At 56.2% G+C, this 12,404-nt stretch overlaps 1 protein-coding gene across 6 annotated transcripts in view; it reads right to left on the reverse strand.

Annotated features, from left to right (window-relative positions):
* TOM1 (target of myb1 membrane trafficking protein) overlaps positions 1–12,404 on the reverse strand; it is a 40,172-nt gene that overhangs the window by 12,449 nt on the left and 15,319 nt on the right. For 2 of the 6 annotated variants that reach the window (XM_044780743.2, XM_044780756.2), the window contains exons 2-9: positions 11,848–11,932; positions 9,110–9,205; positions 8,473–8,551; positions 7,369–7,518; positions 6,895–7,029; positions 6,611–6,757; positions 3,886–4,002; positions 1,442–1,575 (exon numbers count right to left, since the gene is read on the reverse strand). In XM_044780743.2, the coding sequence (XP_044636678.1) occupies positions 1,442–1,575; positions 3,886–4,002; positions 6,611–6,757; positions 6,895–7,029; positions 7,369–7,518; positions 8,473–8,551; positions 9,110–9,205; positions 11,848–11,932 (943 nt within the window). Of the gene's footprint in view, positions 1–1,441; positions 1,576–3,885; positions 4,003–6,610; positions 6,758–6,894; positions 7,030–7,368; positions 7,519–8,472; positions 8,552–9,109; positions 9,206–11,714; positions 11,933–12,404 lie in introns of all 6 variants that reach the window. The other 4 variants (XM_014832616.3, XM_014832614.3, XM_070506992.1 and 1 more) reach the window with 2 other exon arrangements.

The raw sequence follows: 12,404 nt of genomic DNA on the forward strand, positions 1-12,404 counted from the left end.
GCCCACCCCCCACCCCACCTTTCCCCTGGTATCCACTAAACTGTTCTTAGTCCATAATTTTAAATTCCTCATATGAGTGGAGTCATACACAGATTATCTTTCTCTCGCTGGCTTATTTCACTTAACATAATTCCAGGGAGGGCACTCTTAATGCCACTGGGCAACGGAACAGGAGAGGCCAGGCAGATGTGGTCAGCAGCAGCCCCAGCCCACTCTTAACTGATTCAGAATCACACACCAAGTGTCTGCGATGGATAAAGCTACAACATGAACAAGGGGCTGGAGGAGGCAGGGATAACTGTCCCAGACACCCCGATGGCTGAGCGCTTGACAGGCGTTGTTGCGTGGACTCTGTTACCTACAAGAACCCTAAGCTTCATCTTACAGATGCAGAGAACGTGTGGGGACATGTTGCCCTGCAGGCCCAGCACCCTTCTCCCTTCTTCTGAAACAGATCTAAGCGCTTCTCTGGGAACTGCTCTTGCTCCATTTCCCATGATCCTGGTGGGATTGCCATCACGGGGCTTCTCCCTGCCCCCGACAGGTGGGCATAAGGAAGCTGAGCCACCCAGAGTTCTCTTGGGAGCTGACTCTAGGACACAAAAACCTGAGGAGGGCAGGCGTTTGCATGCCACTTATTGATGGTGACACCCTGGGGTCATGGCCCAGGAGATTCTGCTGTGGGGACCCCTGAACCACCCTGGGATCTGTCCTTCCTGCTTTGGTGTGTGGCCTCACTGTTTTACTCTTCTGTGGATTCTTTTTTTTTTTTGAGGAAGATTAGCCCTGAGCTAACATCTGCTGCCAATCCTCCTCCTTTTGCTGAGGAAGGCTGGCCCTGAGCTAACATCTTCCTCTACTTTATACGTGGGACGCCTATCACAGCAAGGCATGCCAAGCAGTGCCATGTCCGCACCCGGGATCTGAACCGGTGAACCCCGGGCCGCCAAAGCACAATGTGCATACTTAACCGCTGCGCCACCAGGCCGGCCCCTCTTCTGTGGATTCTGAAAGCTATCCCTTTAATGAAGGCTATTCTCCTAACAAATTCTCTTCCTGCTTAAGTGAGCCAGAAACGCTGTGTGTAGCTTACAGTCAAAGAGCACTAATTAAGTCAAGTAACTCATCCAAGGCCCAGGGCCGGGCAGAGGTGCAGTGAGCACAGACAGAAACAGGACTGTGTGGCTGCAGGCCCATGCTCGCAGCCACCGCCGCTGCCGTCTCCGGGGCTGGATGCAGGGGCACGGGCAGCAGGGCGAACTCTGGAAGGAGAGGGGAGGTGGGTGGAAGGCTGGGCGTTCGTGCGGGAAGAAGACAGCTGAGGGCACACGGACTGGAGGGCAGGCGTGCTGTTTGGGAGGTGTGAACCAGGGAAGCAGGAACCAGGGGAGGGAGAAGGCTGGGGCAGGCGGACAGAGGCCGGGGGAGGCGGTGGGGCTACCGTTCGTGGCGCAGGAACACGTTGTTGAGATTGTCGTTGACGATGAGCAGCTCCTCCGTCAGCTGCTCGTTGGCAATGCGGGGGATGAGCTCCAGGACCCGCTGCTGCATGGCTCGGCACGTCCGGTTGAGTTCCTGCGGAGGGAGGGAGGGGTTCAACCACGGCCACTGGAGCCAGAGTGAGGCCATCCCTCACGGATGTCCAGCCCCCGGGCGTGCCTGGGAGGGAGAGGTCCCCAGATTGGACTTCAAGTTCCACAGAACGGCTTTGGGGTCTACAAACGAGCATGTGAATTCCACTTCTCAGTGTTCTACACCGACATTCAGCACACAGGGGACAACACTGTGTTCAACGGCGTTGCTGGTTTAACCTGGCTCCGTGCAGATTTGAGAATGAGGTTCCTGCTGCCATCTCTGCTCAGGGGAAACACTGAGACTGCAGGGGGCTGGCTGGACAAACTGTAGCTCCCCCGGGTGGACCGGGGTCTTCGGCAGCCAGAGCGTAAAATGAACCAGCTGACTCCACTACTATCCACGAACCCCGTCTCTGGATTTCTGCCTCGTTATTCTCACTAATTTCTTAATCCTTTTTATTCGGGAATAATTTGAGATTTACAGAAAAGTTGCCAAGATAGTACAATACAGAGTTCCTGTAAACCCTTCCCCCGGCTGCTTCTTAGTTTGGCATTTGTCAAAACCAAGACATGAACATTAGTTCAATGCTATTGACTAAACTAGACTCCACACGGTGTCACCAGTTTTCCACTAATGCTCTTTTTCGGTCCCAGGAACCCAAATTACATATACTTGCCATGTCACTGACAGACTTTTAGTCAGTAAGGGTTATATATTTAAACATGTTGCGGAAAAAAAACCAAGAGCCATAGCATTACAGGTTTTTCATTTGTAAGACTGAGTGTTTCTTCCTTCGGGCTCCTGCCACCAGGTGGACGGGTGGCTGGGTCCTGGTCTTGAGGTCCAGACGGACGGCAGGCATTGCTGACTGTGGCCACATGCCAGCACTTTTCCGCTGGAGGCATTAAGATGAGGTACTGCCCCAAAATTGACTTTGGTTCCATTTTGGACCCTGTTACCCACCCCCTCCTAGGCCAGGCATTCTTCTGGAATTTCCTCACCCACCTTGAGCGTGGGGCAAGGCAGGCCTGAGCGACCTTCAACACCCTGCGGGCCTCCCCTCTCTTCCTCCATGACCAAGCACACTTGTGGTTTGTTCCCACTTCCTTGCCCGCCCCTCTCAAGAGCAGAAGAGCAGCGGGTGGAGCAGGGCCCTGTGTTCAGATCCTACCTCTGCTGCTTACCAGCCTCATGACCCTGGGCACACCACATGACCTCTCCTTGCCTCAGTTTGCTGACCTGGAAATGGTAAGAGTCCTAACCTCATGGGGGTGGTGAGGATTAAGTGAATGGATGTCTGTCAGGTGTCCACACCAGCAGCTGGCATGTGGGAAGTGCTTGATGCACACAAATGGCTATCCTGTCAACCCTGGCCGCCAGCTCCAGCTTCTCAGTCCCCGAAATCGCTCACACCTGCCTGGCCTGGGCTTGGACACAGGAAATGCGCTGCAGCAATCCCGCTGCTTCCCAACCCGCCCGAGCTGCTCTCAGAAGGCCTCACTTACTCTTTGCATTCATGTGTTCGTTCCACCCTGAGACTCCGACTTTACTCCCCCCAGGCGGTAAGGACCCCTGAGCAAGTACCCCGTGTCAGCGTAGTTAGGCACAGCACGAGACAGCCCTGCCTGCAAGGAGCCTGAGGCCCAGCAGGGGACAGATAAGACATGAGACAATCACACCAACACTCTGTCCCTCGTGGGTTCAGGTGACTCTTGGGCCTTGGGGTCTCTGACATCTCTATGAACTGGCCTCCACTGGGAGGATGCCTTTCTCCAAATATAGTCCCTTCTGCTCCAGTGGTTCCCCGCTGGGAACCATGGGACTATTGTGGGACACTCAGGAGCAAAACCCCACCTGCCTCAGCTCCCCAAGACCAGTGCTCCTTCATCTCAAAGCTGGCTCTGCTCTCTCACGCCTGCCTGCTAAGCTTCATATTCTGAAGGTGGAAACCTCGCCTTCCAGCTTTTTCTCAATACCTTTTATTGGAAGCTATTCTGAAAGAGGAACATGCAAAACCTTACTTAATTCTCATGTCAAACTTGTACCACAAAGGCTATTATTAGGGCAATCGTACAGATGAGGAAGCTGAGGTAAGAGGGGCTATTTTGTTCAAACCAGAAAGTGAGAGAGCCCCGAATTCCAACCTGATGGAGCCCAAAGTCCCCGGCTTTAACACCCCCCACTGTGACCAAGGAGTTCAGAGGAAGCCATGAGAGCTGCAGTGGGGGTTGGGAAGAAATGTGTGCGGGCAAACGAGCAAGAAGTCACCTGGGGCGGGGGGAGGCTGAACCTGGGGGTATGCTTGCTCACCTGTAGCAGCTCCAGGTCTGCGGGCTCTGCCTCGGTGGGCACCAGCTCCGTCAGCATCTCTGACATCACCCTCACATTCCCGCTCACCATCTCCAGCTCGCTGCGCAGCTTCCCAATCTGAAACACACGTGGACCCTGTGACAGAGGCCAAGAGTCCCGAGCCATTGCCACACACAGGGATGCAGCCTGGCATCACCAGCCCTGGGTGTGGCACTCAGAGAAGTCAACTTGCCAGCACCCTCTCTAGAATCCCGGGCCACAGCCCTGCACTAAGAGGCCCAAAGTGGGCTTGCCCCCACCCCACATAGGCCCCCCACACAGAGGTGCTACCAACCGTTACCATCTCCAAACTGGGGAGCCTGGTGCAGGGAGAGGCTGAAAGGAAAGGAGCTGAGGGTGAAGACACCAGAGTCTGGCAGGAGGGCTGCAGCATCCCCTGGGTTCAACGCAGCAGCTAACGAGGCCCTGGAGGGCGGCTCCCCCCAAGGGAAGATAAGGGAAGCTGAAGGCCCGCTTCCCTCCTAGGATGATGGGGTTTCTCGCTCTCTCCTCCTAGGACAAGGGATTTCTCCCTCTCTCCCCTCCTAGGGTGATGGGATTACCCCTCTCCCCTCCTGGGATGACGGGATTACCCCTCTCTCCTCCTAGGATGACGGGATTTTGTCTTGCTCCTGGTCTGCTCTTCCAAGGATGAGTCCCAGTACCACCCCCCACCTTGAGTACGAAACTCAGACTCAGCACTTGTTAAAGGGATCTTAGCAGGTTTTCAATGATCAAAGGGTTCCAAGGTCTTGGCTTGGGGAATCATCATCAATCAAGCTTCAAGGTCTCTTCAGCAGATGAGGTGGTGAAAGGCCAGGGTCTCAGGCTGTGGGCTCTGCAGTCTAGTCCCCTCATGAGCACTGCATACTGTGGATGTCCAGGAAGGGACCAGTATGGAAGTTCCCCAAAGTGACCTGCTGAAGAACCCTCTGATCACGGAACATCTCATGGGTCTAGTATTTAGCAGGCTACATCTTGAGAAATGTTGGCACGTTCTAAATCGTGTGACCTAGATGATTTCAGAATATAAGTGTCACCACATAAATTCATGATGCCTGTGACAGCAGCTACCATTTGTCTAGCACCTACTAAGCGCTAAGCACTTACTGTACACTGCTAGTTAGCCTTTACCACAGTCTGCCGAGGCAGGTGCCACCACCCCAGCCTTTACAGATGAAGAAGTGGGAGTGCAGACAGGGGCAGTCCATCTACTCTGGTTCACTGACACCTTCCAAGCCCAGAAAACGTTGGTACCCGTAGCCTATTTAATGAACACTCTTGGTATAAGCGAGTGGAAAAACTACTGGTCACAAACCCCGCGTGTCAGGCCAGATGGGACCTAATTACAGCGGAGTCTAGGAGTTACATGACCACGTGCCGAAGTCTTAACATGTCCCAGGAGAGAAAAGGGGACTCTGTAATTAAACATGCACCACTCAGTTTCATTTAGCAAGAATCTACTTGTAGTAGACGTAATCAGAATCTCCACGCACACAGATGCTAGGCTTCAGGCAAACTGGTTAAAATCATTTACCAGGTTAGACAAATTGTGGATCACAGGGAGATTTTATAATTTTTTATGCACCTTTAATTATTTGCCCAGTTACGAAAACTTTTCTAGTAATATTTTAACTCTGGGGGGTGATTTCATAACTTGCTGTAAGATAACAAAGTACAGAAGTTTCTCTTAATAGGTTAGGGTGTGAAAGGATGCTGGTAAAGTTTATCTGTTTATAAATCCAAACAATATTGTACAAGAGATCAGTGGGTGCACCCTGGAAAGTCAAGTTTCACTTCTATTTCCATCATTTATCTGTGTCTTTCTCACGAGCACTTTCACACTTAGCTGATGTGGTGGGTCTGAAGTTTGTAAAACCCTCAAAAGTGGGTGCCCCTACAGTGTGCAGGCCTTGACCCATACCCCAATAGCCGAGCCTAAAATGACTGAGCACCCAGCCGATGCCAGTCACGGCTGTGGACGTCCCTTGCGGGGAGAGTGGCTTTGGCACGCCACAACTGCTTTCGGCCAACGGGCAGGTTACCTCCAACTTTGGGAGGAAGAAACTGAGGGTCAGAGGCTAAGTTGGTGTGCCGCCTGGTTAGAGCAGGGTGATCCTTCAAAGCCACTCATGGGGCCCTGGGAAAACCTGCCGCAGGCCCCGAACCTTACACTTCGCCTCAAATCTTCTTCTTGGGGCTTTGTGGCAAGCATCACGGTGCAACACAAGGGTTTTAAAAACATTTTTGTGTAAATGTTTTAAAACTGTTTTTAGCCAGAACCTCTGTTCAGATGGAACCTTATGTGAGCACACGAGCAAACCACACAAGGAAAGTGGAGCTGTGGTGGCTGAAGGGCCGCCTGCTGAGTGTTTCCTCTCCCTGGCGCTTGCCCAAGGCCTCCACAGAGAACACGGTTTAGAGAACAAGACAGCACCAGCTTGAAGTCAGATAAATGTGAACTTGAATTCTGGCACTGTCTCTGATGAGCTGTGTGGCTCTGGGCAAGTGAATTTCTCTCTCTGAGCCTCATCTCCCAAACAGGAAGACTGAGGCACACCCTGTGGGGCTGCTGGGATGACTGAGCAGGGACTCCTCGATGGTAATTTCTGTGGTGACAGGGGCCGCTCCCTGACATGTGCACCATCCTGCCCCACGTGGCTGTGACCCAGGCTCATCTGTTTACCTGCTCAGGGGTTGGCGTTATGGGTGCGTCACTGGGGAGCACGGCTGGGGTGGACAGAAGGGCAGTGTGCTGGCCAGAGTCCCCTCGCTGACTGGCGTCAGTGCCCGCAGAATTCTGTCCTGATGGTGTCTCCGAATTGAAAACAGTCTAGAGGGCAACAAACAGGATCAGGAGGCCGGTGAGCCCCCGGGGAGTCAGGGGCTGATAGGAAGTGGCTGCAGAAACAGCCTCTGATGACTGTTCCTGCCTCCCTTCCCACTGCTCCCATCTGTGGGTCTCCTCACCCTCTGGGGCGTGTGGATGGGTGACAGCATGTCCAGGTCAGTCATCGGGAACTCCAGGCCCTTCCTCCGCAGGTCCTCGTAGACAGCGACCACACCTGTCAAATCGGGTGAGCTGCGGAACGCGTCAGCCCAGGACTGAGAGGGGACAAGGGGACGTAGCTGGTAACCACAGCTCACCGTCTCCCCATGAACCCGTCTACCCACCCCCAGAGAGCAGAAATTCCTTCCCTGACTTGCTGGTCCTTTGACTGCATCACCCAGACAGCCCCTCCACAGGAAGGCCCAGTCGACAGGCCTCCCACACTCAGAACATCCAGTTAGCAGACAAGCAAGACGGCCCCAATGAGAAACAGACTGAAGCCAACAGAAAGAGAGCAGCACTGGGGGACCTTTCTCCCCAGCCCTGGCACTTTCCATCGAGAAGGGAGCTGGCACTGACTCACCCTGGTCCACCTGCCCCACCCCCGTGCTCACCTGGATGAGGTTGAGCACCTTGTCGTGCACGATGGTGGGCGGGTTGTTCTTGGGCAGGATGGTTCTCACCAGCACGCCCTCCACGAAGTCCTGGCTGGCCACCAGCACATGGAAGCGGTGCCCGCAGTTCTTGACGCAGGTTTCTAACACCTGGAGGCCATGAGGTGCCTGTGAGCACTGTCACAGGAGGCAGAGCACCCAGGAGCCCACCCTTGCACTCTGCTTATATCCCAGAGCCGGGCTGAGCAGAGGCTGGGGCTTCCTGCAGTGAGACCCTGGAACAGGGAGAAGCGGGGACAATGCCGGGCTTCGGGGGCTGGTTTCCTGGGGGATGGGGCTGGGGTGGGCAGAGGGAGGGATGCGGGCCAGAGCCTCCTTGCCGAGAGGCCTCAGTGCCCACAGAATCCTCTCCTGATGCTGGTTCTGAGCTGAACACCGTCTAGAGGGGAGATGGCTCTCCAGTCAAACGGTGGCCCTGCAGCCCAGGGAAGGCCCCACTTAACCTTCTACGCCCACCCCTCGTTCCCGCTGCCCTGCAGGAGATGCCCTTGCTGGGCACTTTAGTGGACTCCCCTGGACACAAGTGCTGCTTTGGGGAGGCTGGGACTGAGGGTTCTCGGCCCTGCTCCCCAGCCCACCCACCCCGACTGCCAGGATGCCCACCTGTGGCTGGCCCAGCCTGTTTGGGCAAGGACTGCCCTCGGCCACCAGCATGTGTTTTATGTTCCTTTTTCGGGGTGCCCAAGTGCTGATCAGTACCCATCTCGGCCTCCAGGCTCCCCACCCCACAGAGGCCTGGTTCACTGAACTTCTATGTCACCCTACAGGTCCCTTGGACCAGGCTCTCCAGGTCTGGTTCTGGAGGGATGTGGCCTCAGGGTGTCTGTTCCCCATGTCACTAGGTTGGAGAGAACTTTTCCAAAATGTCCTCTCTTGCCACTCTGTGTCTGCTGGTGGTGTAGACAGGGCAGCACTGCCCATGGACCTTTCCTTCCTAGCCCTTAGAAGAGGAGCTTGAGGGTAGCTTGGAGTCCTGCTGGGCCTGGGGGAGGCCACCCCCAGTGGACATGGCCCTGCCATGGACAGACGGACAGGGGCACTCACCGTGAGAGCCAGCATCACCTCGTGGAAGTTCTTATTGCCCACGATCCTCTTCTTCACTGCTCGGAAGGCATCTCTGGGACTGGGCAGAAGGACAAAGGAAGGACGGGATGAGGCACGGACTCTCCTTATCCAACAGGAGGATGGCTGCCTGCGGCCAGGAGGCACCGGAGAGCGAGAATGGCTGCTACTGCCCAGGCCCCGTGTCCCGTCTCTGTTTTCTGTGCATCCCGGTTCCAGTCACAGCTGATCTTCCTGCCCCTCCACAGTCCTCTCAGTAACTCGTGGCTGCTTAGCAGGGATCCTCACCATGTGCTCCCTGCACCTCCTGCACCAGGAACTCTGTGCAGGGAGGTCTGAGTGTCTGCCAAAAACGCAGAATCCCAGCCCCCCAGACCCCTAACCCAGACTATGGGGGAATCTGTGGGTTTATCATGTCCCCAGGAGCTTCTTACGCCTACTCTAGTTTAAGGACCAATAACCTGGAGGCAGAGTCCTAACGCCCCACCCCGGCCAGTTCCTCCATCCATCCAGGCTTCCACTCCCCATATGCCAGCACCATGCTGCGTGCTGTGCATACACCGGGGAACAAGACCACGCAGCCCTGCTTTCAGGGGTCACACGTTCCAGGGAGACCCACCTAAGTGAGGGAAGTAAGCAGGTCCTGCGGTAACAGTGAGCGGGTGTGGGTGGGGGAGGGGTCAGTAAAGTCTTCTCTGAGGAGGTGGCATCGCAGCTGAAGAGGAAAGAGATGCAAAGGAGAGATGGAGCCTGCTGCGTGCAGGGGTGCGGGGCAGGGAAGGAGCAGTTCCCATAGAGGCAGGACCTGGACCAGGCCCTGGGGTGGGGAGGAACTGAAAGGAGGCCAGAGGGTGGGGAAGGTGGAGGGAGGGGCTGAGGAGGCCCAGCGGTCACCGCAATGGGGGTGGATGCACCGAAGTGCAGGGGGAGCCCGGAAGGCCTTGGGGGGGCAGCCTGGGAGGCGTGGGGGGCAGCCTGCTCTCCCTGTCCCACCTGTAACCGCCGCCACCTTCCGCACCTCACCCCTGCATCCTGCCCTCAGCCCCGTGCAGGTGTGAACAGTGTTGCCTGACCTCTCTCGCCTGTGTTTGTGGACCCTTGTCTTTCACATCTACTTGGTGAAGGCCCAGCTAAAACCCGCCTCGCCCATGGTGTCTCCCATCCTCCATCTCCCTGGCATGCCCTACCACTGGCCCAGGGCCTACCACCAAAGACGACACCTCCTAGAGGACAGGGAGAGCGTCCTACTCGACACTCTGCCTCCCAGAGCCCAGCATGCCGCAGGAGCATGAGTAACATTTCCTAGGCCAGCGACTGGCTGTTGGGGCCTGCCCTGCTGTCTGCCTGCCTGTCAGTGCTGACCCCATCAGGGGCAAGTTAGGAGAGGTGGGAACCCCAACACAGGTCCCCCAACATGAATGAAGGTGGCAGGCAAGGCTTCCTGCAATGGACCCTGGGAGGGGCGGAGCCTGGAGGCCCGTCAGGGCTGCGATGGAGAGACTATGGCCCCTGAGAGGGCGGGACCCTGTCCCAGAAGAATGAGGGCAGTTTTCAAGTCAACGCCCTGGGCAGCTCCTCAGCCTTGGGCTAGGAGCTCCTCAGGGGAAGCTGGTTTGTTCCTGGCTTGGCTGCTCACCTGCAGCCCCTTCAGCTCTCCAAAGGGACTCGTCTCCACTCCTTACAGAGGGGCCCAGGGAACGGGCGCAGCTTTGGGACTCACAGTTCTGGCCTGTGTGCCACTACAGTGGGCCTACTGTGTGTCTAGTACTCTGCTAGAGCACAAAGTGGGTGACAAGTGGCCTCTGCTAGGCCACAGTACAAAGAGGGGTGGACAAGAGACTCAAGTCTAGACGACAAGCTCGGGGGGCCAAGGTGCACGTCTGCCTTGTCACTCTGGGTCCCCGGTGCTTCGTCAGTGCCTGGGCACAGGAGGTGCCCACATCAACAGCATGCACCCGAGTGAGCCGAGCCCCAGTTCTTCCGACGTTTACGACGGAGACGGGGACCTGCTTCTCTAAGGACAGAGCAGTGACTTCCAGCCCCGACGTTCATGAAGCCCCCAGGCCTCTTCAGGGGCTCCATGAGGTTTTCTGCCTCTTGTTCTTTCTCTTGGTGGCCCTGCCATCTGCCCACCACTCTCACCCTCGACTCTTATGTGTCCAGACGCAGGTGCGAGCATCCCCGCCCAGCTCCCCGGCTGGAAGGTGCCCAGCGGCCACTGTGCTGTCCTGACTGGCCTTGACTGAGCCTCCCTGGGGCTTGAGCTGGGTGCTCCCTGCTAGCTGCCTGCTCCCAGCCTGCCCTTCTACACACAGAGCACTACGGGGAGAGAGGAGCCTCGCGGGCCAGCTGGATTATCCGTGAAAGGCGGAGAGAGCAGCAAGAGCCTGCTCCAACTGCTGGTCCTGATTTTCCCGGAGGCAAGCCTCATCTGACAGCACCTCCTGCTGGTCGTGGCTGCACACCCCTCCCACCCTTCCCTGGGGTTTCCTGGGAAGGAGAGTGACCTCCATCCCCTCCCTGCTCTCCCGAGGGACTTGGGCTTATGGATGGAGGGTGGAAAAGTTTTGCCTTTGAGGACAAAGACCCAGAGAGGTAAAGCAGCTTGCCCAATGTCACAGAGCTGGTCAGCGACGGCTAGTCGCAGGTCAGGAGCCAAGACCATGACGTCTCCCTCCTACCACGTATGTGCCTCGGCAGGCTCCTTGGCACTGAGCAGGCACAGGGACCTGCGGCCTGGAAATGCTCGGCACAGGCTGCCTCCGATTAGCCTCTCGGTTCTGCTTCACTTTCACTGCTCTCCTCGTGACCCCTGGCACCCCTGCTGGTTCCCAATCTTGAGGAAATGAAAGTCTGTTCTTGCTCATTGAGAAGCGGGAGTCCCTAACTCCCACCCCAGCTCACAGGGTGCAGAATGGTGCCTGGGGCTGCCTCCTGACTCTCCAAGTCCCAGCTGGCCCTGTCCTAGGAAGATGCTGCCCAGGTGACGTCCTAGGAAGATCCCGTCAGCTGGGCTGCTGCCGAGGGAGGCGGTGTGGGCTGGCAGTGCCCAGAGGCCAGCTGCACCCCTGGTGTGACTTTGAACGTTATATCTCTTGGCTTCTCATCCATCTGATGAGAGGGCTGGACTGGATCTTGGTTCCAAAATGTTTAAAGTGCTGTATTCCTGCCTACAGTGGGGTCCAGCAGCCCCCTGCGGCCCCTCCTGGCACTGAGGGGCACACCTGGGGTCCGCCTTGACAGCTGCATTAGTGGCGACTCAGGGGGGCTCTCTGGCAGGAGGCAGGGTGTGGAGTCAGCGCTGCACTGTAGTTGGCCGTCCCCGCTGCGCCCCGACCTCTCCTTGAGGGCCCTTACCCTTCCTCGGTCTCGTTGATGATGTCGCAGATCTCCATGTTGAGGGCCCAGTCCTCGCTCTGCAGGGAGCCATCTGTAGCTTTCTCTGAGGAGAAGAAACCACAAGTCACAGAGGTGTGTAGGGGTCCCAGAGGGACAACTCAAATAGTGGGGTGGGGGTGTGTGGTGAGCTGGGGCAGGGCGAGAAGAGAGGGAGAAGAGGGAGGACAATGGATGCCTTCTGGGCACCCGACAAAGGCCAGGCAGTGTGTAAACGTGTCCCACTTTGTCCCTTAACCCTTATAGTAGTCATGTGAGGCAGGGAGTCCTACATTCTTTGCTGAGGAAGCCACAGCTCAGAGTACCAAATGGATCCATGGGACAGGAATCCAGCAGCCCTGCCCTCAGTGACTGTTTCTGACATGACAAGATAAAGACAGTGTTTTGTTTTATTTTTGTAAATAAAATGTTCCTTTTTGACTCTCTATTATCTTTGGCTTGGTAACCATTCACATGATTCAAAATATAAAAGGTTCTAAAGGAGTATGCGATGGAGAGTGAATCTGTCTGCTCCCCCG

The sequence above is a fragment of the Equus asinus genome, chromosome 4, assembly GCF_041296235.1.
Source record: "Equus asinus isolate D_3611 breed Donkey chromosome 4, EquAss-T2T_v2, whole genome shotgun sequence".
NCBI lineage: Eukaryota > Metazoa > Chordata > Mammalia > Perissodactyla > Equidae > Equus > Equus asinus.